The sequence below is a fragment of the Bubalus bubalis genome, chromosome 7, assembly GCF_019923935.1.
Source record: "Bubalus bubalis isolate 160015118507 breed Murrah chromosome 7, NDDB_SH_1, whole genome shotgun sequence".
In the NCBI taxonomy this organism is placed as follows: domain Eukaryota; kingdom Metazoa; phylum Chordata; class Mammalia; order Artiodactyla; family Bovidae; genus Bubalus; species Bubalus bubalis.
This window is the reverse complement of record NC_059163.1, coordinates 57938292-57962895: the sequence shown is the minus strand read 5'-3', so window position 1 is coordinate 57962895 and position 24604 is coordinate 57938292. Positions and strand designations below refer to the sequence as shown.

At 43.1% G+C, this 24604-nt stretch overlaps 1 protein-coding gene and 1 long non-coding RNA gene across 6 annotated transcripts in view; one reads left to right on the top strand and one right to left on the bottom strand.

Moving 5' to 3' along the window:
* Positions 1-1661: 1661 nt before the first annotated feature.
* RBM47 (RNA binding motif protein 47) overlaps positions 1662-24604 on the bottom strand; it is a 175927-nt gene continuing 152984 nt past the window's right edge. For 4 of the 5 annotated variants that reach the window (XM_044945958.2, XM_045166300.1, XM_045166299.1 and 1 more), the window contains 4 exons: positions 13637-14796; positions 12580-12786; positions 9383-9582; positions 1662-4459 (listed from right to left, as the gene is read on the bottom strand). In XM_044945958.2, the coding sequence (XP_044801893.1) occupies positions 4220-4459; positions 9383-9582; positions 12580-12786; positions 13637-14765 (1776 nt within the window). In that variant the 5' untranslated portion in view covers positions 14766-14796 and the 3' untranslated portion in view covers positions 1662-4219. The remainder of the gene's footprint in view (positions 4460-9382; positions 9583-12579; positions 12787-13636; positions 14797-24604) is intronic. The other variant, XM_044945957.2, reaches the window with a different exon arrangement.
* LOC102391596 lies at positions 15308-23403 on the top strand. The gene is made up of 4 exons (XR_328429.4): positions 15308-15441; positions 19691-19766; positions 20558-20669; positions 23226-23403. It is a non-coding gene; the product is annotated as an uncharacterized LOC102391596 (long non-coding RNA).

Below are 24604 nucleotides of genomic sequence, written 5' to 3'. Positions count from 1 at the left end.
CAGCACCCAGTACAATGTTGGGACTGTTCACAGGTTATCCTTCATTAGGAAAGAAAAATTAGAACTTTTGTGTTCTAGCTGTTTTTTCTTCCACCTAAATAAGTGCTTATGCATGTTGTCTTGACAGATATTTTTGGAATTTAAAAATTGGGAATCTAGTCTAGTTTAGAATCAGAAGGGTATAGTTGACTTTACAGTAGTTTTTTAGTCCCATCCATAATCCTTGACACAGCATCGTAAGTTGAATTCCTTCCATCTACCAGACAGTTTTAGCAGCTCACCTAGTGCTATGTCTTCCGAGCTGAACGTAGGCATTTCGGCCATTCTACCTTCAGTTCCTATCCCCGAGGAAAGAGGCTGCATGTGAAAACACATTAAAAGTCAACAGAAACTACTTTTGGAGAAAAGCTTTTCTTTTTGTAGGCTGTGTAGCAGGCTGTTGGTACTACTAAATCTATTTCCAGGGTCAGCGTGCTGAGACTTGTAGTCTGAATTTCTGCCCTGGTTCCTACCAGCTGTGGGACCCTGGCCAGTCACATATCTGTTCTGCCTACTTCACTAAGTGCTTGTGAGGTCCCGAGGTGATGGAAACCAAACAGCCTTAGAGCCTAATGAATCACACAATCATAGCATTTAACCCCACCCAACACACTGTTTACGTGCTTATTGGGTCTGTGTTCTCCCACTTTAATGTAAGCTCTATGTGTACAAAGTTTTGTTGGTTTTGTTCATGCTGTACTCACCACAGCACCTAGAACAAAGCAGGGCATTTAGTAGAGGTGTAAGAAATATTCTGTAAGATTAATTCTTTTAATTCATTTTCTGACAAGAGCAATCAAACTCTGATTCTGCAACTTAAAAGGGCATCTGTGCTCATCTTCTAGAACTAGATGGTTATCAGCAAATCTCGTTGCTCTCTCACTTTGGGAAGTTCTCTGGCCTTTCCTGTCTGTGAAAAAGACTTTACCCTTTTAAGAGGAAGCAGGAAGTTAGAATGCCAAGAATTGTGGGTTGGGAAGGCCCATAACCCATGCTACTCAAGACTAACTAGGTAAAATTCTTAATCAATGGCAAAGCTGCGTGGGACAGTTTTTAGAGGTAATTCCACTGACAAGCTACCACTTTCCCTTGAATTGTTAATTGGCTTTGCTGATGGATCCCACCTGAAGTTAGTGATGATGTATAGAGAAAAAGGGAGTGTCTTGCTAATCTTGCTGCGTGCTGTCAAAAAAGGTGAAACGGAAGACTTTGGTTTCCAGTGCGGTGACCAACATACAGGTCACACCAGTACTTTCATGAGCCCATCGAACAACTCAGTGTCACATCAACTGAGTCCATGTAGATAGCTAAGTGTAAAGCCCTTGGGATCATAAACAAACTTCAGCACTGAGAAGAGTGACAGGCTTTGCCACATCCTACTCTAATCCAAACGCTAAGTAGTAGTTGAATGCTCAACTTTCTACCACCTGGACCCAAGGCTGAAAACACTGATAATTCACAATTTTTACTATGTACCTCAACTTCATTACTAATTCCAAATGAAAGATATGATTTTCTCCAGCCAGAAACAGTCAATTCCTTCTATGCTATAGGATTTTTTTCTAATTTTGTTAGGGGAGGAAAAAAAAGTGTATAAAGAAAACACAATTTAAAATAAGGTATTGAAATTGCTTGAAGAAAGTTTTATTTACTGCATACATCCTAAGAATGTACTGTAAATGAAGCAAGATCTAAATAAACTTAACAGCTTTTCAAATACAAAGCAACTAAAGATAACAACTAAACTGCCAGCACGTTTGAAAACAGAGAACTCGAAAGCTTTTTTTTTTTTAAACATTTTTATACTTTGTTCTTAACCCTAAAAAAAAGTTCACATTTCAAGTTACAAACTTACCTCAGTAGTGTATATATGTGAAATGGTTTTGAAACAACAGGAACAGGCAGACCATAGGTAGGTGGGAGGCTCACTGACACTTAACTGGCTATGTCACCAACATTTATTTTAAGGTAGTTTGGTAGTTGCCATGTTAAGACACCATTGTTTTCTTTTTTTTTTTTTTTTTCCATTTTTGCAAATAACTTACAGGCACATGTAAAATACAGTAAGATCCCTGGGTCAGTCTCATCCAGTGAACCTCTGTGCTAATTAACCCTTCACTGGAAGAAGAGTAAGAGAGCACTTCTTTCATACAAAGTCAAGGGATGGGGGCTGAATGCAAACTGCATTTTGTTGGATTACTCATTACAACGGATTTGGGTTTGGATGCAGCTCGCTGGGTACATCATCAGAAAACATTGCACAATTACTTTCTGTCATTTAACAATGATGGAAAGGAAGGCTAGGAATGTTTAAAGGCCTTTGCAGGCACTCAATAATCTTATAGAATAGTTAAATAAATATTGCTTATATATAAAAAATTCATCCCACCCTAAGATGAGGGAAAAGAGAGCATCTGGGAATCTCTTAATTTAAAATGTAAAACAGAACTAAAACATCTGCTAAGGGCATGATCCTATTATTAATCCACAATAAGAATTCAGCCATCAGCAAAATTCAGTGAGTGGAAACATTTGATGGAATCTCTAATATGACGTAAAAACACAACTATGTCCTTGCCATCTATTGCACACCTCACTTCCTTGTTAGAACCTTAAAAAAAAAAATTCCAAGTTGATGTATTTCATAACGTAGATGACAATCTTAACATTTTACTGTATTTTACATTCACTCTGCTAAACAAAAGCCTTTAAACAGGCACAAAACACTGCAACAATACATTTACTTCCTAATAAAACAAAACTGTTTAATAACATTGAAATAAAATGGTTTTGTTTTGCATTCAACTATATACCATGAATTTTTGCAACATAAAACAACTAAAAATGAGCATTAGGAGATATTTACAAACTATCTTTTACTCCTACAGGTCTCTCCTCCTCCTCCTGGCTGTGCACGCCCCAATTCAGTTCACTTGCCACATGCACAGCAACAACAGAGGGAGGCCCTGTTCAATAAACATATTTCCAACACCCCTGACAACCACAGACATTGTGCATGAAACATGATAAGGCAACTAGAACCATAACCGTCTGCTAACAAGAGCCTTTGGGGTCTTGTCTATAATAACATTCTCTGTCTCTACAAACTTAGACTTCAAAACAAATATAATAAAAGCATTAAGAAAGGAGTGAAGGTTTCATATTGGACAATTAAATAGCTATGCAAAGATGCCTTATGCAAACTATTAAAATCTTGTGCTTACACATACTCTGCTATTGAAAATAGCTCCCCAACCAAACCACAACCCTCCCTAAACAAAAACCCATACAAAACAAAAAACCCTAACAAAAAGAAGTATAAAAGCCATCAATGTTCTCTGTCAGAGTAATTAATTTGTCCTTGACTTGCCAAATATGAAGGTGGGTCTGGGGAAGGTGGGGGGGGGGGGTGGAGGGTGAGTGGAGGGTAGCGGTGGGCGGCGGAGGGGACACATCTAAGAGCAAAGGCACATGGACAATGAGTAGGGGCCCGGGACGAGGGCAGCAGGTGACAGCGCCTTCCAGTGTTTGGACTCAGAAGTGTGACAAGTCTTTTCAATATTGGCTTAAGGAGAGGTCGAGCGTTTAAAGAACAGAACCATCATGAATAACACATGGTTAACACCCGTCAACCCTTAATTCCAGCAGAAATAGAGGTTTCACTCATTTTATAATTGCACTTTCCAGTATAACTTTTAAAATAATGTTTTCTGTAGTATTTTTAAAGCACTATTGTTTGTATCTTTAAATATTGAATATATTTTTCAAAATAGTTCCCTAGCTGCTCAAGTGTGCTTTTTTAATATATACTTGATATATTATTGAAGGTACTACAAAATAGAAATCTCTGGAGTGCAGAAGTTAAGAAAATAACCTTCATAACTGAAAATATATCCTTAAAAATACAAAAACAAAAACCTCTATACAAATGTACTACCACATACAAATTTTTAAGAGATGGTGTTTAAGGCACAAACCATTGCAAGTCTCTTAGAAATGTATGAACACAGGTCTGCTAAATTGAAAACAGTCTTAAAAAACTAGTGAAAACTTCATGTAATATAAAATATTCCAGTATGGTATTTGATAACATTCTTCGCGTTCAGGTTTCGTGTGTGCTAACCGAACACGGTCTTTCTTCATAAATAGTAAAGTGTTCCTTCAGTGGCGGCGGCGGGTCTCAGTAGGTCTGGTACACGTCGTGGATGGGCACCTGGATAGCAGCGGCGGGGAAGGCCTGAGGTATGTAGCCTGCGTATCCGCCGTACACGGCAGCGGCGGCCGCTGCATTCTTCTGTAGTGTGGCGATCGTAGCTGTGGCTGGAGCAGCAAATGGCACGTAACTGGCTCCGTAGATCCCGGCAGTGGGAATTCTCTGAACATTTGGAGCCACCGTGTACACTGGAGTTATTGGGCGGCCCTGAGGGGAGAGAGAGCATCCTTATTGATCACCTGTAGGTATCTAACCAGATAGGCGGAGGACACCACCCTAATGGCAGAAAGCAAAGAGGAACTGAAGAGCCTCTTGATGAAAGTGAAAGAGGAGTGAAAAAACTGGCTTAAAACTCAACATTCAGAAAACTAAGATCATGGCATCAGGTCCTATCACTTCATGGCAAATAGATGGAGAAACAATGCAAACAGTGAGAGACTTTATTTTCTTGGGCTCCAAAATCACTGCAGATGGTGACTGCAGCCAAGAAGTTAAAAGATGCTTGCTCCTTGGAAGAAAAGCTATGGCAAACCTAGACAGCATATTAAAAAGCAGAGACTTGGCCAACAAAGGTCTGTATAGTCACAGCTTTGGTTTTTCCAGTAGTCATGTATGGATGTGAGTGCTGGACTATAAAGAAGGCTGAGCATTGAAGAATTGATGCTTTCAAACTGTGGTGCTGGAGAAAACTCTTTAGAGTCCCTTGGATAACAAGATCAACCAGCCAATCGTAAAGGAAATCAGCTTTGAATAGTCACTGGAAGGACTGATGCTGAAGTGGAAGCTCCAACACTTATGGCCTCCCTGATGTGAAGAGCCAACTCACTGGAAAAGACCCTGATGCTGGGAAAGATTGAGGGCAGGAGGAGAAGGGGCAACAGAGGATGAGATGGTTGGATGGCATCATTGACTCAATGGATATGAGTTTTAGCAAATTCAGGGAGATGGTAAAGGATAGGGAAGCCTGGTATGCTGCAGCCCATGGGGTTGCAGAGTTGGACATTATTGAGCGACAGAACAACAACAACCTATCCATTCATTCAACAACCCCATTCATTCATTCAACTCCCAGGGGTGAGGGAATGACAGAGAAACAAAAGTTTCCATTCTCAGGGCAGATGGACAGACAAGCAATAATCGTAAGGGACTGAGATAGGAGCCATTGAAGTGGAGTTGCATCCTCAAGGCACATTCAAATTCAACTGGTGACCATGACAGAACTGCAGTGTTTAGGGAAAGTTCAAATACTCTGGGATTTTCTGCCCACCATTCTACTCAATCAGCCTATGTACCAGAGCGAGCTAGAGATGGGAGTTGAGGTCTACCCTTTACTCAGTTGAGCTCACTGTAATTATGAGTAAGTATTTTCCCTAAAATACATGCCAGCTGTCTCAACTCATACCTAACTGAAGGAACATGGTGTATCAAGAATGGAGAGAAGCACAGTATATGACTTTATGGAACAAAGTACACAGCTCTCCCAAGGGCCAGCATCTTAAGCTGTGACCTAAAAAGACTGTGATCATACAGGATCTTCAACAAATGCATTTGCTTCAGCCATCGCCAACCTAAGATATGACACCACTAAATATACAGTTGCTGTGGAAGCTTAGAGAAGAAGCCAACTAACTTGAGGAGCAAGAGAAAGTGTCTCTGAAGTGGAAAATTTTGAGCTGGGTTTTGAAGGATAAGTGGGGCTTCCCTGGTGGCTCAGATGGTAAAGAATCTGCCTGCAATGCCAGAGACCTGGGTTCAATCCCTGGGTCAGTCAGATCCCTTGGAGAACAGAATGGCTACCCAACCCAGTGTTCTTGCCTGGAGAATTCTGTGGATAGAGGAGCCTTGTGGGCTAGAGTCTGTGGGGTCACAAAGAGTTGGACACGACTGAGCAGCTAACACTTTCACTTTCACTTGGATAAGGTGTGATTTCCACATGAGGAGGAAGTGGGGAAAGAGGCGCTATCTGAAGCTGCCTTACTGTAGATGCCACGCTGGCTCTGAAAGTCCAGATTGCTTCCTTCCCTCCACTTGAGAGTGAAACATACTACATTTTCAGAACAAGTAGACAAGGAAGACTGTGGTTCAGTATTTTCCAAAATGTTTGCTATGGAGCTCATTCTGTGGACTGCTTAAGGGAAAAGGAGATTTTTGGTAAAACAAAACATACATTTATTTAATAAAACATCTTGTGTACCTTATGTTTCATAGAATGCCCTGTGGTACAAATAGTTCAGGATATGCAAAAGGGAGAATTAGATTTAAAGAAATTATTTCTTCCTGGGTTTTGTAAAGGAATTACTTATCATTCCTTTACAAAAATCTCCAAATTAGAGTCACAAAATTACGTTCAAAGAACCTCAGAATTGAAGAGTCATTTTTTTCAACTGTAATCCAAATAATAATTACAAATAATATCCAAATGATAACAATAACAGAAATTACAGTCTGCTAGGCACTATTCTGGAGAAGGCAATGGCAACCCACTCTGGTATTCTCGCCTGGGAAATCCCATGGACGAAGGGGCCTGGTAGGCTGCAGTCCATGGGGTCGCTAGGAGTTGGACACGACTGAGCAACTTCACTTTCACTTTTCGCTTTCACGCGTTGAAGGAAATGGCAACCCACTCCAGTGTTCTTGCCTGGAGAATCCCAGGGATGGGGGAGCCTGGTGGGCTGCCGTCTCTGGGGTCGCACAGAGTCGGACACGACTGCAGCGACTTAGCAGCAGCAGCAGCAGCAGGCACTATTCTAAGTGCCTTATTAAGTGACACTATTGAAACATCATCACAACCACCAATGAAGCTGGTGGATTATACGGAGAAGCTTAGATGTTTTAAATGACTTGCACAAGGTGACACAGCTTTTAAGCAATGGGATGTGTGAGTCTGGCACCTGTGCATTTAGCCTTGCATTATCCTGCCTGCTACAAGGCAGCCACAATGAACGTTAGTAACACTTTACAACCAAGGAGAGAAACTTTGGAACTGGGAAGACTGTGGTTCATAGCAGGACACAAGCTATCGTCTCCAAATCTGTGGACATCTCTTTAGTGACGAATGCACAAAGGAAAGGATCACCAGGAAGGGGACATCAGAGAGAAACCACTCCATGTACAACAGTGCAGCCCAACAGCTGAGCTCAGGGCAGTGTGATGAGGTTGAGCTGAGTGTGGGGAGTTGGGGAGGAGGACAGAAAAAGGCCTCAATTTCCCCTCCTCTCAAAAAAGGGATGGTTCTTGCTCTACCTATACCACCGACTTGCTGTGAAGATTGAGACATTTTGAGAAATAAACGTGAAAAAAGGACTGTCTACACATGCAAGCTTCTTGTTCTAATTGCCTGCGAAGGCTATATGAAATTTTGGATTTAAATGGCTCCAAAGGAACATCACTGAGCTCCTGCAAAACAGAGGAGGAAGATCGAAGGTGTTCCCCAGGAAGGTCACTGGGAACCGATGTGTGGTTTCACTCTGAACAGTGTTCTTTTTACCAATCCGTGGAGCTTAAAATGCTCCTTCCTCTGCTGCAGTTTGGCAGAGAACACAGAGGAGGCGGAGGACGGAACGTACCAGAGAACCCAGGTCAAAGAGCTCAAGGCAGGACAGACAGTACTCAGCTTTGAGGGACAGCAGCGGGGCCACACACTCAAAGAAGCCTTCCCCACATTACAGAGGAAGTGGCTCCAGGCGTTCTGCAGAATATACTGGAGGAGGGAACAGCCGCCATAGGGCTCTACTGATGACGACAGCACGCGAACAAAGCCCGAACGCAGGGCCCCGACGCCAGCGCCGTGCGGCCGATACAAGGCCGAAGCGGCCCGCAGCCCAGAACGTAATCATGAAGCCTGAAATGTGGGCCCAGCCGCAGCTGTGACCACTCAGCAAAGACCGAAGTTCACAAGTTTCCTAGTAAAGAGCAATGAGAATTAGCAGAATTCCACTAGGTAAGGCTTGTAGGTTACTGTATGTATTTATAGTCAGGACACAGTAATAACTACCTTGTGAGTCATTTCCAACCCAAGACGACTGCTGGGGTTCACAGGCCTAGCTGTTTCAGCATTACTGAGGAGGTGGGACAAAATATGGATTCTAGAACCCCAGCCCAGTTCTGCTGAACTGGAGTCTTCTGGGGTTTGAATCTAAGAATCTCTGTTTTATAAACATGTCTCCTCGATAATTCTTATCCAGTTAGATACAAGACATCCCTGGCCTGAGTTTTTATGCTTATGGATTGATGAGGTGTTTGATAGTCACTGCTTCACAAAGGATAGCTTCAACAAGATTATTTTTCTGTCTAGGAAAATGATATATGGTATAGGTATTCCTTGTGTGCTACATATTGCAGAAACAAAGAAATATATATAAGATGTGGCTCTTGGTCTGGAAATACTTTAATTGGGGAGACAGAACATAGAAATTGACTGGTAGTCAAGCAGCCAATACGGAGACGTATAGGACAGGTGGTTTCCAAGACGAGGTAGATGGAAAAAGTTCTAGAGAAAAAAACCAGATAGAGGAGAACACTATGAGTAAAGGTGGGGAAGGAGGACGGAACAGTAAAACTGGATTGGGAGGAGAAATGGGAATAGCTGGATATGGTTGGGAGAGTTTTGTACAGTTTCATAAATCTTTATAGACATTTCTGTCTCTCCACAGGCACTCACATATATATATGCATACGTATATACCTATGGATACACTCATAGAGAGAGATGGAGGGGAAGAAGAGGGGCAGAACTTTAAAAAACCTTTACTGAACTATAATCTGGAATGCAAAACTACAATCTGGCATGCACCCTGGGACTCCGTGTGTCACCTCTGTAACAATAAGTACATGAGTTAAAAATTATCCTATGTCATTAGAAACAAATAGGATGTATAACAACACTGTGAGAAATTACATATGTCATTTTTGCATATTGCTTCCTATCTTTAATACACTGGCAATTTTAGGATAGTACAATTCTTATCTAACATTTTCCTGTCCTGTCATGATTTATCTTACAAAAATATTTCTATCACTCAGACCCATAGTTCTAGCAGAAAGCCAGGCACAGTGTCAGTGCTCCTGCGGAGTATTAAGTGAATCCATGATACATGAGACCTCACACAAACACCGCAGCAAGAAGCCTACCTGGAAAGGCGGCGGCGTGGACACGGCAGGGATGACGGCCGCAGCGGCTGCGGCGGCCGCAGCAGCACTGGCTGGGTCGGGCTGCACAGCGATGGGGCTGATCATGTGCTCCATTGTGTGGATCTTACCATCTTCAATCATTTTAGGGGCCGGAGCTGCCTGAAACATGGAATATTGGGCGCCGATGGTAGGGATGGCCACTGCAAAAGAAGGAAAAGGGAAACACAGGTCAGTCACTTCCAGTCACTGAGGGAAGCGCCATCACTTCCTCAATACTTTTAAAAACAAGTTTTGCTGCCAGGGGCTCTGCCTGCAAACGAATGCTCTCTCACTACAGGTGCTACCCAAGAGGAAGAGAGGGGAGGTGGAGGTACCCTATATCCTGCTGGACTTTCAAAAGGAACCATGTGGGCAATGGGTGGGATCGCCCCACGGATCCTCAGGGTACGCAAGCCTACAGTTAAGTTTTGCCCACATTTTCTACTGCTGCTAACAGAATTTAGAACAGAATAGCGTTTAGACTCGTATTCTTGAGGTCCTACAAAGCAAGAAAGGGCCTTGCAATTTTGAGAAAACAGGCTCAGAATAAGAAGTGAGAGCAGAGGGTTGAGGCCCAAGAGTGTGAGAAGAGCCTGCCAGTTCCTTATCACCTATCTTACTCAGTACCTGCCCCACTGCCCTTTTTCACTTTCACCACGTTTTAAAGAGCAGGTGCTATTGAGAGTTTCATTCTGAGAACTCAGAGGTCAGTGTATATCCTCCCCGAACTGCCAATGCAAAGACATGTTTCTGTGAATAAAGTTCAAAGGACTCATTTCAACCAGAGGATCAGACAGATCACAGTTTTCGAATGTCAATGTATGCTGCTGCTAAGTTGCTTCAGTCATGTCTGGCTCTTTGTAACCCTATGGACTGTACAGCCCGCCAGGCTCCTCTGTCCATGGGATTCTCCAGGCAAGAATACTGGAGTGGGTTGCCATGCCCTTCTCCAATGTATGATAAGGAGAGGTAAAAAGACAAAAAAAAAAAAAAAAAAAAAAATTAGCCCTGATTTGGGGGAGTTTGTGTGTGTGTTGCATGTTTTGAGGATGGTAAGAATATTGAAATGCATACAACAAAGTATACTTTCACTTATTTTTATTCTCCAACTGTAGGTAATTTCTTCGAATAAAAGCTGATTTGATATAAGTTAAAGAGAAATGCTTGCATGCTGTGTGCTCAGTCGCTTCATTCGTGTCTAACTCTTTGTGACTCTATGGACTGTAACCCACCCAGCTTCTCTGTCCATGAGATTCTCCGGGCAAGAATACTGGAGTGGGTTGCCCTCCTTCAGAGAATCTTCCCGACTCAGGGATCAAATCCATGTCTCCTGCTTTGCAGGTAGATCCTTTACCAATGAACCACTGGGGAAGCCCAAAGAGAAATGACTGTAGGCTAAACAATGATACAGTCATTCAATAAAATGCATCTAAAATCTAAACCAGATCTTTTACCTGCCTTTCTATCTATATGATCTTGTGCCTAGATACTTCACTATTGCCTGGTGTTCCTCCTAAAATACAGAGTTCTAATTTTCTGAATGAATCAGAAATAGAGGTCAAGGGGACAGGGTCCTGAAAGGGCTATAAGTTTGAGCTACATCTGAGTTGTACTAAGCAACTTGGATTGTTCTGGCTACCAGCCACAGGAATTTCTACCCTATGCCTCAGAACACAATTACACGCTTAAAGATCTTTGAGTTCTTTTCTCTGGGCTTCCCTGGTGGCTCAGCTGGTAAAGAATTTGCCTGCAATGCAGGAAACCTGGGTTGGGAAGAGTCCCTGGAGAAGGGAAAGGTTACTCACTCCAGTATTCTGGCCTGGAGAATTCCATGGACAGTCCATGGGTTTTCAAAGAGTTGGACATGACTGAGCAACTTTTCTTTTCTCTAGTTAAATCTTAAACTACTGCTAATGGGAATACCTTTCCCAACAAGTAGAAGTGACAACTCCTGTATCCAGGCTCTGCTTTATGGAATTAGAGAGAAACAGGATCAGGTTTATATTATTTGATGCATCAATGACATTTCCAAGGAAATCCAGTCTAAGGAGTCCCTTAACTGCAGAAGTGGCAGAATTTTTTTCACAGGCATTTAAAAAAAAAAAACAAAAACCACTGGATTACTTCAAAAGGAAGCTCTACTGAGAAAAGGCCTTGTAAGCCCCTATGTGGCCAATGCCAACCTACACCCCTTATACATAGCTCCCTTGAAACCGTTTTAGCCAGGGGAAGGAGTATAGTCCTCAGCCAACACGAAGTCAGAGGAGCTGAGCTTCGAAGTGTGGATGCTCTCAAAGAGCTCTTCAACCTACCCTCCATGAGACTGGGAGAAGGTCTGGAGGAGTATCATGATGGAACTTCCCATGTGTTTGGGTGCTTGTGTGGTGTGCACACATAGGGAGTTTGTGCCGTGCTCACACTGTGCAGTTCAATAAAGCTCCCTGCAGCTTAGGATTAGAAAGAAGACCTGTCTCAGATGACTGACGAGCATTAACAACGTTGGAAAACTGGTTTGTAGGGCCTGGAGGGTGGAAGCAAAGTTCAAGGTCCTTGGCTTCAACTACTTGAGTGCCCCTACCCTCAATCTACTGATCCAGCAAGAGGCGGAAATGAGAGCTGGGAATTAGCTGCAGAAAGTTTCTCTGCTGCCTTACTCCCAGGTGTTCTGGTTGGTTAAGACCACGACAAGGCACAGCAGCGTTATTTGCTCCTGAAGGGGAATTTCCCAACAACTCTCAGAACTGGCAAAGAGTTGCACCTTCTGGCTTCTGATGACTGGGGTCAAAATAGGCTTGAGTAAGGAATAGAAAGCTGTTAGCTGGTAGAAGATACAGAAGAGCCTCACATTTTTCTACCCCCACACCCCTCGCCCCAACCTCCCTAATTGAGAACCTGCCTAATTGAGAAAAAGTCTAACAACTGGTGACAGCCATTTGAGAAACCCACTGTAAGAAAGTGTGACTTGAACTTGGTCAAGATTAGACCATCCCCCAAGTTCTAGATAAGAAGGCCCAGGAGGCCACAATCCTTGCCTAATCTCCGCCTGCCTTTGAGAAGAGGAACCCATGTACAGATGAAAGTGCCGAGGAAGTCATCTCAAAGAGAGAGAGTTGGGGTTCAGGCTGAATAAATGCATTCTCACTCTGGTTTATACTGACCTGTACCAGGCTTAATGGCAACTGGATTGACGGCAGAGATTTCCAAATTCGGTACAAGTTCATATCCTTTTTCTTGCTGTTTTCCTTTTCCTTCATGATATCGGCTATATATACCACGGCCAGCAGAATATCCCCCAAGGTAGGAACCCCTGGGGCCCGGGGCTCTGTTGCCAGCTGCACCTCGACCCCGGCCTCTTATGCTGCCTGCTTATAATAACAACACAAAAAATGATGAGCTACCAACAGCGACAGTACAGGAGGTGGATCTTAACCCAAGGTTCTTGGCACTTCGGTATCTGTCCTGGCTCTAAGCTGCAGGTGGCTACACCTCTGCTCTTTAGTGAGCTCGGAAGATGCTTCAGACTTTCTGGCTCCAGCCTAGATGCATCCTAAGATGTCTGCTTAGTACACAAGATGAACTTGAACGGTGAGTTCCTAGGATTGTAACTGCCACTCCAATAAATAAAAATTTTCTAAGACGGTCACAAAACTAGATGTAGAAGGGGAACTGCTAGTTCGTCTTCCTCATTTTCGGCGTGAGAAAACAGGCTTCGGGAGCTTAAAGGGGCTGACTAAAGTCACAGAGCCAGTTAATCAGACGGCAGGACCCAGAACCCAGTGTAATGGGTTTTTTTTTTTTGCTTTCCAGTGTAATGCTTGCTTTCAGTACAGGCTAGTCAGTGACTAAGAACAACAAAACAACACAAATAAACCCAACAATACTGTGCCCCCTACTCCCCAACATTGTAAAGGTTTAATTTCACAAGCAGGCTTTAACCTAAGAACCCAGTGGCTTGCCGTCTAGCCCCACGTTGGATATAGGCCCTGGGAAAACGCAAGAAAACACAAGAAGAGCTTGCATGCTTCACATGATGGGTAATGTTACCTCACGCTGTATATATGAACCATCTACATTTTCCTCGATGCTGTGGAAGTGACTGACTGCCCCAACGAGGGTGAGTAGGAGGGGTCGCCGTCCACCAGCTCCCAAATGGCATCCATCTGGCAGATGTATCTCCCCCACTCCCGCCCACGCAGGCGAGGAACCCCAACTAACCTTTCACAAAGTAGTCCCTGTTGGGCCCGATGAGCGCGTTGTAGGGGTAGCCATAGTAGGCTAGCGTGTAGGGGTCACAGGAATACACGTAGCTGGGCTGCTGCACCACGGCTGCCTCGGCTGCGCCGCCACCCTTGGCTGCCTTCTGGTAGCGGGAGTACTGCTCCTTGTCCACGGGCTTGGCCAGCGTCACCTCGAGGCACGAGCCCTCCAGCTCGGTGCCGTTGAGGTTGTTCATGGCGTGCACGGCGTCCTCGCGGCTGGCGAAGTGCACGAAGGCGTAGTCGCGGATCTTCTTGACGCGCTCCACGCAGCCCGGGTTGAACTGGCCGAAGCTCTTCTTGATGGTGTCCTCGGTGGTCTCGATCATGAGGTTCCGCACGTAGAGGATCTTCACGGTCTCCATCACATCCTCGTCCACGTCGATCTCAGGCTCGGCCCAGTCCACAGCGATCTGGTGGCCCCACAGCTGGATGCGGCCGGGCATGAGCTTGCGGCGCGCCATGGCGGCGGCGCGGTGGCTCTCGTACTCCACGAAGGCGAAGCCGCGATTCTTCATCTTGTCTGCCGCGCTGGCGTAGACGATCACGTCAAGCACGCCCTCTGTGACCTTGGCGATCTCCTCCAGGATCTCCTCACGCTTCTTCATCTTGGGGATGCCCCCGATGAAGAGGCGGCAGTTGTCGACGCTGCAGCACACGCCCAGCAGGCGTCCGGGGCGGATCTCGTAGTTGTTGAGCTCGCGCACAGCGCGCTTGGCCTCGTTCTTGTGGCAGTACATGACGAAGGCGTAGCCGCGGTTCTTGCCGTCAAAGTCCATCATGAGGCGCAGCTCGTAGATGCGGCCCACCGTCTCGAACACTGGCACCAGCTCGTCCTCGTACACATCGCGGGGGATCTTGCCCACGAAGACCTCGCAGCCACGCTGCGGGTGTGGGCCCTCCCAGCCGGGCGGTGGGCCACCGTACTTGCGCTGCCCATTCTCCTGCACCATGCTGTAGCCCGTGCGCTCCATCAGCGCCAGCAGCGCCGCCTCATTGGGCGCGCCCGCCACGCCCTCGGGCACCTTGGCAGAGGACCCGGTGGCGGAGTCGCTGCTCATGGCTGCAGTGGAATCCTCTGCGGTCATAATGTCAAAGGCATCCACGGCCGGTGGAGACCTGGGGAAGGCAGGAGAGAGAGGGTGAGCCTGGAATCTACACCAAGTTGAGCCACAACTTGACTACAATTTTTTTCTTCTTTTTCTCCTCTTTTTTTTTCTTAAAGCCATCCAAGACTCACGCTTAACTATCGGGTGGTTAAATGAGAAATAAGATGGGGACTTCTCTGGATGAGCGGCAGCTCTAAAATAGTCTAAATTAGGCAAGTTGTTTTGCAGGAAAAACCAGAAGTGACTCAGGAAAAAAAAAATCAGAAGCAGCAGGTACTTCCGCCTAATCAGTACCCCCAACAGCTTTGAAGCATAGAGAACCTGCTGTCATTGTGGGTGCACATCTCACGTTCTTGAGGCAGTTGGCAACATCTTTTGCTTAATTCCTGCACTGTCAACTCAGATTGATTTCCTTTTAGTTATAGTATTTTACCCCCTTTATTTCTTTGGCAGACAAAGCCTGCTTTCTTTGCTTTCTTTTTAAAGAGGGTTTTTCGTTTAGGAATGGAAAGAGAGCAGTGTATTTATATTGTTAAGGAAAAAACTGAGGAGGTGTTGTAGAAGATATAGAACTGTGTGCTGAAGCTTTTTACAGGGAAGAAATGGAATATCCACAATAACGAAGGACTTGGGCGAAGAACTGTGCGAAGAGCTGGTAAGTCTGACTTTTACGCTGTCACTCCTTGTCAGCAATTATGAACCATTCATGGATTTGGAATCAGTGCACAAAGAGCTAGATTAGGTTCAGGCTGGGGATTTTTGAAAACAACTATCTGGTAAACTGCAGGATAGTTTTCAGAGAACTGTCACATCCATTATCTTATTTGATCTTAATCTCCTTTCATGGTAAGTGACAGTATCATTAGTCCCAATTTGTCTATGGGGAAATAGAGAGGTTGAATAAATTACTCATTTCACACAGTAGGTATCCACTCCTATCGGGACTTGATTTCATGCCATCTTGTGTTCTTTCTTCTAAACCAGTGCTGGGCAATAAGAACTCTCTGTGATGATGAAAAAGCTGTCAGTAGCCACAGGTGGCTACTTAATACTTGAAATGGGACAATTGCACAGTTTTTCATTTTTTTCTAAAATTAAATAGCCACATAAGTGCAAGTCTAAACCATGCCACCTTCACTCCTTCAGAACAAGGCCCTTAGAAATGATTTAAAATTATACAGTGAGATTATCACTAGGCGCTTCTTATTGTGCCTTTGTAAAGAATAGCTCTGATTAGCTTTTTTTTTAAAAATGAAGTTTATTTCATTTTTTTGGACTATGAAAGTATTCAAGTAAATTTTATGGAAATTAAGAAAAAGTAGGAAAAGAAGTTATTCCTAATTCTCCTACCCAGTGATAGCCACATAAACTTTTCCATCTTTCTTTTGATAGTTTCTTTGGGGGGAACGGGAGAGGTGGAGCTAGGCTTCCAACAAATTTACATCTGCTGCTTTACTTCATTTTATAAGCATTCCTCCACATTCTTAAAACTGTAAAAATATGATTTATAATAGGAATATGGTTTCATCATTCAACTAAATTTTTTTTTCATTGTTTAAAATTTACTACTGGGAATTCTACACAAGGATATTAAGGGAAATTTCAAGGTTAATTAAGGTACATTTGCTCATCTAAAGAAAAAAAAAAGGAATGATAGGGACACAACAGAATGTATATTTTTGCCTGTTGGCCAACCAGTACTACTTTGGTTCATCTGCTGAAACATCAAGCAGCAGTACAGGTTCATGGGTTAGTGAGTGGCCACTGGACTGATGTTGAAGCTGAAACTCCAATGCTTTGGCCACCTGATGCAAACAGCTGAATCATGTGAAAAGACCCTGATGCTGGGAAAGATTGAGGGCAGGAGGAGAAGGGGATGACAGAGGATGAGATGGTGGGATGGCATCACCGACTCACTGGAGATGAGTTTGAGTGAACTCCGGGAGTTGGTAATGGACAGGGAGGCCTGGCATGCTGCGGTTCATGGAGTCGCAAAGAGTTGGACACGACTGAGAGACTGAACTGAACTGAACTGGAACCAGAGTGCATGACTATGTGTGAATCCTAGCTTGAACACTTCCTAGTTGTGTGACCTGAAGCAAGGATATTCAGCTCCTTCATGCCTCAGTTTCCCTGTCTATAAAATGGAAACGATGATAACAGTATTAACTTTGTTAAGTTTACAAAAGTGAGTTAATACGTACAAGCATTTTGAACTGTGCTTGGGAAATTGTAAATGCTCAAGAAATGTCAGTTATTACAGTTCATCCAAACTTCTGGGTAAAACTTCAGACCAATTTAGTTTTAGAGTAATTTTGACACTTTCTCAGTTCTTTAAAAACATCTGTTTGATATGGCTGCTATTCTTATTTTTAATTTTCTTTGCTCTTCAGTTGCTTGAAAGCTGTTTTGGCAACATATCCAATTATTATGAAGCCTTTTTTTCTGGTTTAAATTTGAAAATAATATAGTTCCTGGAGTTTTGTGTTGAAGCAGAAATTTCAGTATCAGATTTGAACATGAAGATCTTTCCCTCCTTCCAAAAGGAAGATAAGGATATATTCTTAAGAAGATAAGAAGATTCTTTGTACAAACACATATGCATTTATAATCTGTGACCTGGGAAGGAAATGCCAGGTGTATGTGTGTGTGTGTGTATATATATATATATATATATATATATATAAACATGTATGAGGGAATTCAAGATCTTAACATGGTTTAACTACATAAAACAGTGACTAAAGTCCAAAGGAAAAGTCCTTCTATCTCTTCTGAGAGATGTAGAATTGACTTTTTCTTAATACTTTCATAATTGTACTTTGAAACTACTCTTTAACTCTCACAAAAAGCTGTATAATGCCAGGCTAAGGGAGTCATTTTCAATTCCAGCCCTATTAATTTCACCAGAAAATCTGTTGCTTTCAGTAAGTAGTTATAGCTTATTCTCTTGCACCTGCAAGCCAAGAAAAGCCTTTTTTTCCTGAGCTTTCATCATCTGGGATAAATGAATCATGTTACTGGTCCCCCTTCCCTTTTTACTTTGACCCCTAGGAGGTTTGGAACTGAATTTGTCACTCTAGTTTTTAATCATGTAAGACATTACAGCACGCTCTCAGGTTCATCTGATCTTGGCTATAGTTCCATTTTTTTAGTCTCCTATATCCCCAATGCCATGAATTTAGCTATGTATATTATTCATCTTACTGTTTTCATGTCCTTGGAAGCCATCTCATATAATTCTGGAGTTAGGAGAGGAATAAATGCATATACCCATGAAAAAAAAATATATATAATTTGCATGAAATATAAATTAGTGTAGTATTTAAATGAACTATTTTTACACTACAGATACATAAAAGCAACTGAGAACCACAATAAGATACCACTCTGCATCCATTAGCATGCTATTGTGTGTGTGTGTGTGTGTGTGTGTGTGCACGCACATGTGAGTGCTCAGTCATATCGGACTCTTTGTGACCCCACTGACTGTAGCCTGCCAGGCTCCTCTGTCCATGGGATTCTCCAGGCAAGAATACTGGAGTGGGTTTCCATTTCTTCCTCCAAGGTACGTTCCTGGCCCAGGTATTGAACCTGGGTCTCCTGCACTGCAGATTCTTCACCACTGAGCCACTTGGGAAGTCCTAGCATGCTATTATAACCAACCAAACATACAAACTAATGAAGTAAAATAAGTGTTGACAAGAATGTAGAAAACCTGCAATCTTTGCTCATTGCTGGTGGGAATGTAAAATGGTGCAGCTACTGCGGAGAACTGTATAGCGGTTCCTCAAGAACATAACAGTTATCATATGATCCACCAATTCCACTACTGGGTATATACTCAAAAGAACTGAAAATTGGGACTCAACACAGATATTTGCACACCATTGGTCATAACAGTATTATTCACAGTAGCCAAAAGGTAGAAACAACCCCGAAGTCCACTGACACATGAATGGGCAAACAAAATGTGGCATGTGTACTCAATGGAGTATTATTCAGCCTTAAAGAAGAGGAAATTCTCAAACATGCTGCAGCATGGATGAACCATGAAGATACCCTAAGTGAAATACGCCAGGTACAAAAGGACAAATATTGTATGTTTCTACTTTCATGAAGTACCTAAAGAGTCAAATTCATAGAAAGCAGAATAGTGGTTGCCAAGAACTGTGGGGAAGGGAGAATGGGGAACTATGGTTTATGGCGTTCCAGTGAGAGATGATAAGAAAGTTCTGGAGAGGGGTGGTGGTGATGGTTGCACATCAGTGTAATGTACTTAATGCCACTGAACTGTACATGTAAAAACAGTTAAAATGGTGGTTTACTATGTAAAGGTTAACAAACATAGTCAGAAGGATCAGAGATGCAAAAAGGATAAAAATAAGATTCTGTAAAGTTAGGATTTCATTAGAGGCCATTACAAATGGTATATTGCATTAGTTTAACACATTGAAGAAAATCTTATGGTCTGCAAACTCCATTCTTCTTATCTTTATGTCTAAGATGCCATAGTTAAATAAATTACCATGCTGTTTAATGAGTTTTCAAGGCCAAAGGCTTAGATATGTAAAAGATATATGGCTTATTTAATGTCTTAAAAGCAGGGGAGCTATATAACATTAGCTATATGACCCTTCTTTCAGAGATGAAACAGAAACCTTATTACAACTAGACATGCTTTAGACCAGAGCTTGGCAAATTACACCATGGTCCAAATATAGCCTGCCATTTGTTTTTTTAAATAAAGTTTTATTGGAACAGTCATCCTCTTTTTTTTAAAAAAAAAAAAGAAAGAAAGAAAGAAAGAAAGATGGCTCTTTTTCCATTTCAGTGGCAGACTTGACTAGTTCAGACAGAGATTGCATGGGCCATAAAGGCTGAAATATTTACTCTCTGGCCAGGTACAGAAGAAGTTTGCCAACCTTCGTTCATGGAGAACATCAATGAGACTAAATAACAAAGATTCTTCTTGCTAAGGTATTACAGTCACTTTTCCCTGTTTCCTATGCTGAGCAATTACTTAATTTCAGGACCAGTTTTAAAGAGTCTTCTCAAACTGCTTGCCCCCCACCCCTGCAATTCTAGGATGTCTTCCATTTAACTACACAGTCAAATTTATGAGACCAGAAGAAGAGACACCTGCTGAAGAATGCTGGCTCAGCTCCTAACACTTATATGTAAACAAAATTTCTTAAGATTTTAAATTCATTCATTCTGCACATATTAATTGAGCACCTGCTGCTGCTGCTAAGTTGATTCAGTCATGTCCGACTCTGTGCAACCCCATAGATGGCAGTCCACTGGGCTCCCCCATCCCTGGGATTCTCCAGGCAAGAACACTGGAGTGGGTTGCCATTTCCTTCTCCAATGCATGAAAGTGAAAAGTGAAAGTGAAGTTGCTCAGTCATGTCCGACTCTTAGCGACCCCAAGGACCGCAGCCTACGCAGGCTCCTCCGTCCATGGGATTCTCCAGGCAAGAGTACTGGAGAGGGTTGCCATTGCCTTCTCCAAATTGAGCACCTACTATGTGCCAAATACCAGTGGACCTCGTCCTCCTGGAGCTTACCTTGAACCCTGACAGTGTGTCTTAAGAGTCTGTACCACAGCTGCCCGGAGTGACTCCTACCATTGAACTGAAATGATCCATGCAAACCTCCCAATGCAGAACCTCGGGCCAAGTGCTCAAGAAATGTTAGCATAAGAAATTTGAACTTAAAAATCTTACTCAGTCTTAAGACTGAGTTAAGAATCTTCCTTGTGTTTACAGAGAAACAAGAGGCTACCCCAGCCAACCCTACACTAGTCAGAATGAGAAGCCTAGCCTGTGAATTCTGGTGTAGACTGGCATATCAGAGCCTCCCAGATTCCGTTCATAGCAGGTAAGTTGTCTGGCAGTGTGATTTTCTACTGGTGACGTTGCTCAGCCATCCGAGTGTAAGCCTGTTTCTCACTTAACCTTTGGCTATAGTAGTTTGCAAGAGGCTCTTCCAGAAAGAACCTGCAGAGACTTGCTGCACTGGGCTCAGATGGTCCCGCAGCCCACAGGGACGCCAGATCCCTGGCAGCAGGACCTTCCCCACACAGAGCCATGCTCTCACACACTGAAAACGCATTAGTCTTCACTGAAGGCTGCTCTCATTAAACAAACATGGCATTATATTCAAAACTACTCATTTATTCACAGTTTGGCATGTAAAACAGGAGAATATACTATCAAAATCAAGCTATTATTATTTTGAGCTATTAGCTAGAATTTTTGTTGTTTTTGTTTTAGGTTGAGTTTGGGCTTGTTAGTGTAAAATAACATCTTGGGGTTAACTCAAGCTTAAAGCAGAAATGGTTTAGAGTACCTTTCAGTGGGATTTTAAGTCTGAAGTGGGACATTTTTCTTTTGGCCCTGATGCATGGCTTGTGGGATCTTAGTTCCCTGGCTGGGTATCGAATCTAGGTCCCCCAGCAGTGGAAGCATGGAATCCTAACCACTGGACTACTAGGGAATTCTCTGAAGTGGGACATTTTAGAGGGCAAGGGATAACACTGTACTGGGAAATATTTCCAATGTTTACCAACCAGTCTTTACCTGGGATCAAAAGCGGGCATGAGTTTACACTCATGGTAGCGCAAACCACCAGTTAACTTTGGTTCACAGCCATGTGTGTGTGTGTGTGTGTGATTACTATGCAATTTGGAATTGGAATTCTTGAGGGAGCTTTATTTGCTTACTAATAGACACACTGTACCTTGAATGTAATATTCAGTGGTGAGCAGTATCTTCCAGCACTAACTGGAATTTAATCCAGTAGAAGGTTTTAGAATTTATTCAAGAGGTAATTCTGGCTCTGTTTGCAGTTAAGAGTTCTATTTTTATGTCCCCTTATTTATAACATAAAATGTGTCTTTACTAATAGTCACTTCTTAGGCATGACTCAGCATACACAATGTATAGATACAATAAAATACATACCATTCTGGTGACAGCAAGGACTTTGGAGCTGAAGAAACATGAGTTCAGGTCATGACTGCGCCACTTACCTGCCATGTCATATGAGGCTCCCTGTCTACGTCTCTAAGGTGGTTCTAGTAATAGCACCCATCTCAAGAGGACTGGGTCCAAGATTAAATGATACTTAATATCACACATGAGGGGGAAAAGAACTGAAGACCAACTTCTACAAAAAGTTTCCAAGATTTGGCCTCATGCTGAGTGGTTATCTTACTGCTCTGTGCCAAGTTACCACCACCCATTAGAGTCAACAGCAGAGCAGACACTCCCACCACCAGGCAGGCCTCTGGGCTTGAGGACAGGTGGGCAGGCCTCTGGGGATAGGGACATTTCTGTTACCCCAGAGCTTGAACGTTTAAAGCAGTTCTGCTCAAAATGGAGGCAGGATACTTGGAAACTACCTGGGGGCCCAAACAGAAAGCTGAAGCACAGCAACCTTTTCTACCTTGGCCAGTAACCTTGTGCTATTTGAAGGCATGGCCCTTGGGACACACAAAAATCCTCCCATGATTCTCTTTTATTTAGGGAAAATCCTGGAAGGATAAAGGGGCCCTAGAATAGAGGCACTCTGGGCCATACCTTCTGTCAGCTCTTGGCTAGTTCTGAGAAGAGTTAATTCGTAATGGGTCTTCAACTGCACTGACGCTGGTACGGATTTTGTTACGGTAAAGCACATCATTTGGTGAATGACTGATGAACAGGTGAAAGCCGAGAGGTTCATTTTTCCCAGGCGTTTCTATCAACATATCCCTGAAATGAGGCACTTGGCTGTGGGTTCCCAGGGACATTGGCTGGGTACCAGGGGAGGGGTAGAACCACCTGCCCCAGAGGGGTGGCGTGGGGGAGCTTTCTGTGGGGTTTTGGCAGCACATAAATACCAGTTAAGAATCTGCTATCTGTACTCAGCCATTAAAAAGAATGAAATAATGCCATTTGCAGCAACATGGATGGACCTGGAAATTGTCTTACTGAGTAAAGCAAGTCAGACAGAGAAGGAGAAATATCATTTGACATCCCTTATACGTGGAATCTAAAAAAAAAAAAAAAAATTGATACAAATAAACTTAACAAAACAGAAAGAGACTCAGAGGTAGAGAACTAGCTTATGGCTGCCTGGGGGCAGGGGAAGGGATAGTTAAGGAGTTTGGGACAGACATGTATACACCGCTATATTTTAAATGGATAACCAACAAGGACCTACTGTATAGCACATGGAACTGTCTGTGCTTGATGTTATGTGGCAGCCTGGATGGGAGGGGAGTTTGGGGAGAATGGACACATGTATATGTATGGCTGAGTCCCTTCATGCTCTGCTGTTCACTTAAAACTGTCACATTGTTAATTGGCTATACCCCAATACAAAATAAAAAGTTAAAAAGAATATGCTATCTGGTTAAATAAGCATTATACACATACACTTCTTTCTCAACAGGTTGATGGGTAATGCTGAAAAAAAAAAAATGAAACCGGCAAATTCGGACACATCTGCTTCCTGAATTACTGTTCTCCCAAGCCGTGAACAAGCAGTAGAAGGGACTTCTAGTCTCACCCCTATCTTGGCTCTTCTGACCTAAATATTTGAGGGATCTGGCTCAGAACAGAAAGGTTGACAGGCCCACAAATACCAGAGAGGAGAAGGAAAAGCAGTGATGGCTTGTATTATAATAGTAGCTTGAATGTATATAGTGTTTGGTAATTTAGAAAATTCTTTGATGTATGTAAGTTAATTTCCTAAAATCTAGAATTTGAGCTGCAGAGGAACCTTGAGTGCCATTTAACCCAAAGTTTCTGAACTGGATTCCCTACTGCCATTGTGGGTGTGATAATTCTGGGTTTGGGTGGAGGGGTCTCCTGTAGACTGTAGCATGTCTCATAGGATCTCTGCCCTCTACATTCCTAATCCCCTCTACATGTGACAACCAAAAACGTCTCCAGAGAGGCAAAACCGCTCCCTGTTGAGAATTACTGATGGAGTCTACCTTGGAGTTATAAACAGATTATACACTTACACATGTGTGTGTGCTAAGTTGCTTTCATTGTGTCCGACTCTTTGTGACCCTAAGGACTGTAGCCCACCAGGCTCCTCTGTCCATGGATTCTCCAGGCAAGAATACTGGACTGGGTTGCCATGCCCTCCTCCGGGAGATCTTCGAACCCAGGGATCGAACCCAAGGCTCCTGCATTGTAGGTGGATTCTTTACCTCTGAGCCACCAGGGAAGCCCGTACACTTACACATGAGAGGTACTAATGAAATAGTAGTATCTCCACACTCAGCATGGGCCTGGTGTCTTGACCTGGCTCTTCCTGTCAAGGCTATCAAAACTGAGACATGTGCAGAAGATTTCAAAGATCCAAAGCAATGTCTCTTTGATACAAAACTACTCAAATTAATTTGGTTGGAAATCTATTAATTTAATTTTTCAAAGCAAAGAACTACCACCATAAAGCCCTATCACACTGATTCTGTTGTTAGACTGACTTGCCATCCGGCAAACTGACAGGCCTACGTCACACAAATAGCACTTTTGCAGTCAGGCTAAGGATCTGCCACGCTATAGAAATGCCTTATTAAAGTCAGACCCCTTGGCTTCATGGACATGTGAAAACTGCTGACAATCTGGTTTTTAAGACTTAGACCTTTTTCTGGTGTCACTGCTGGTTTCTAATTATATCAAAAGCTTCACTTAGGATTCAGAATTTTGTTTTTTGACACGCTATGAACAACTATTGCCCCCGGAACACAAGTCAATTCACTGATATTAGAACCAACCTCTGTACCCCTTAGGCAGAAGGCAATGACCTGATAAAAT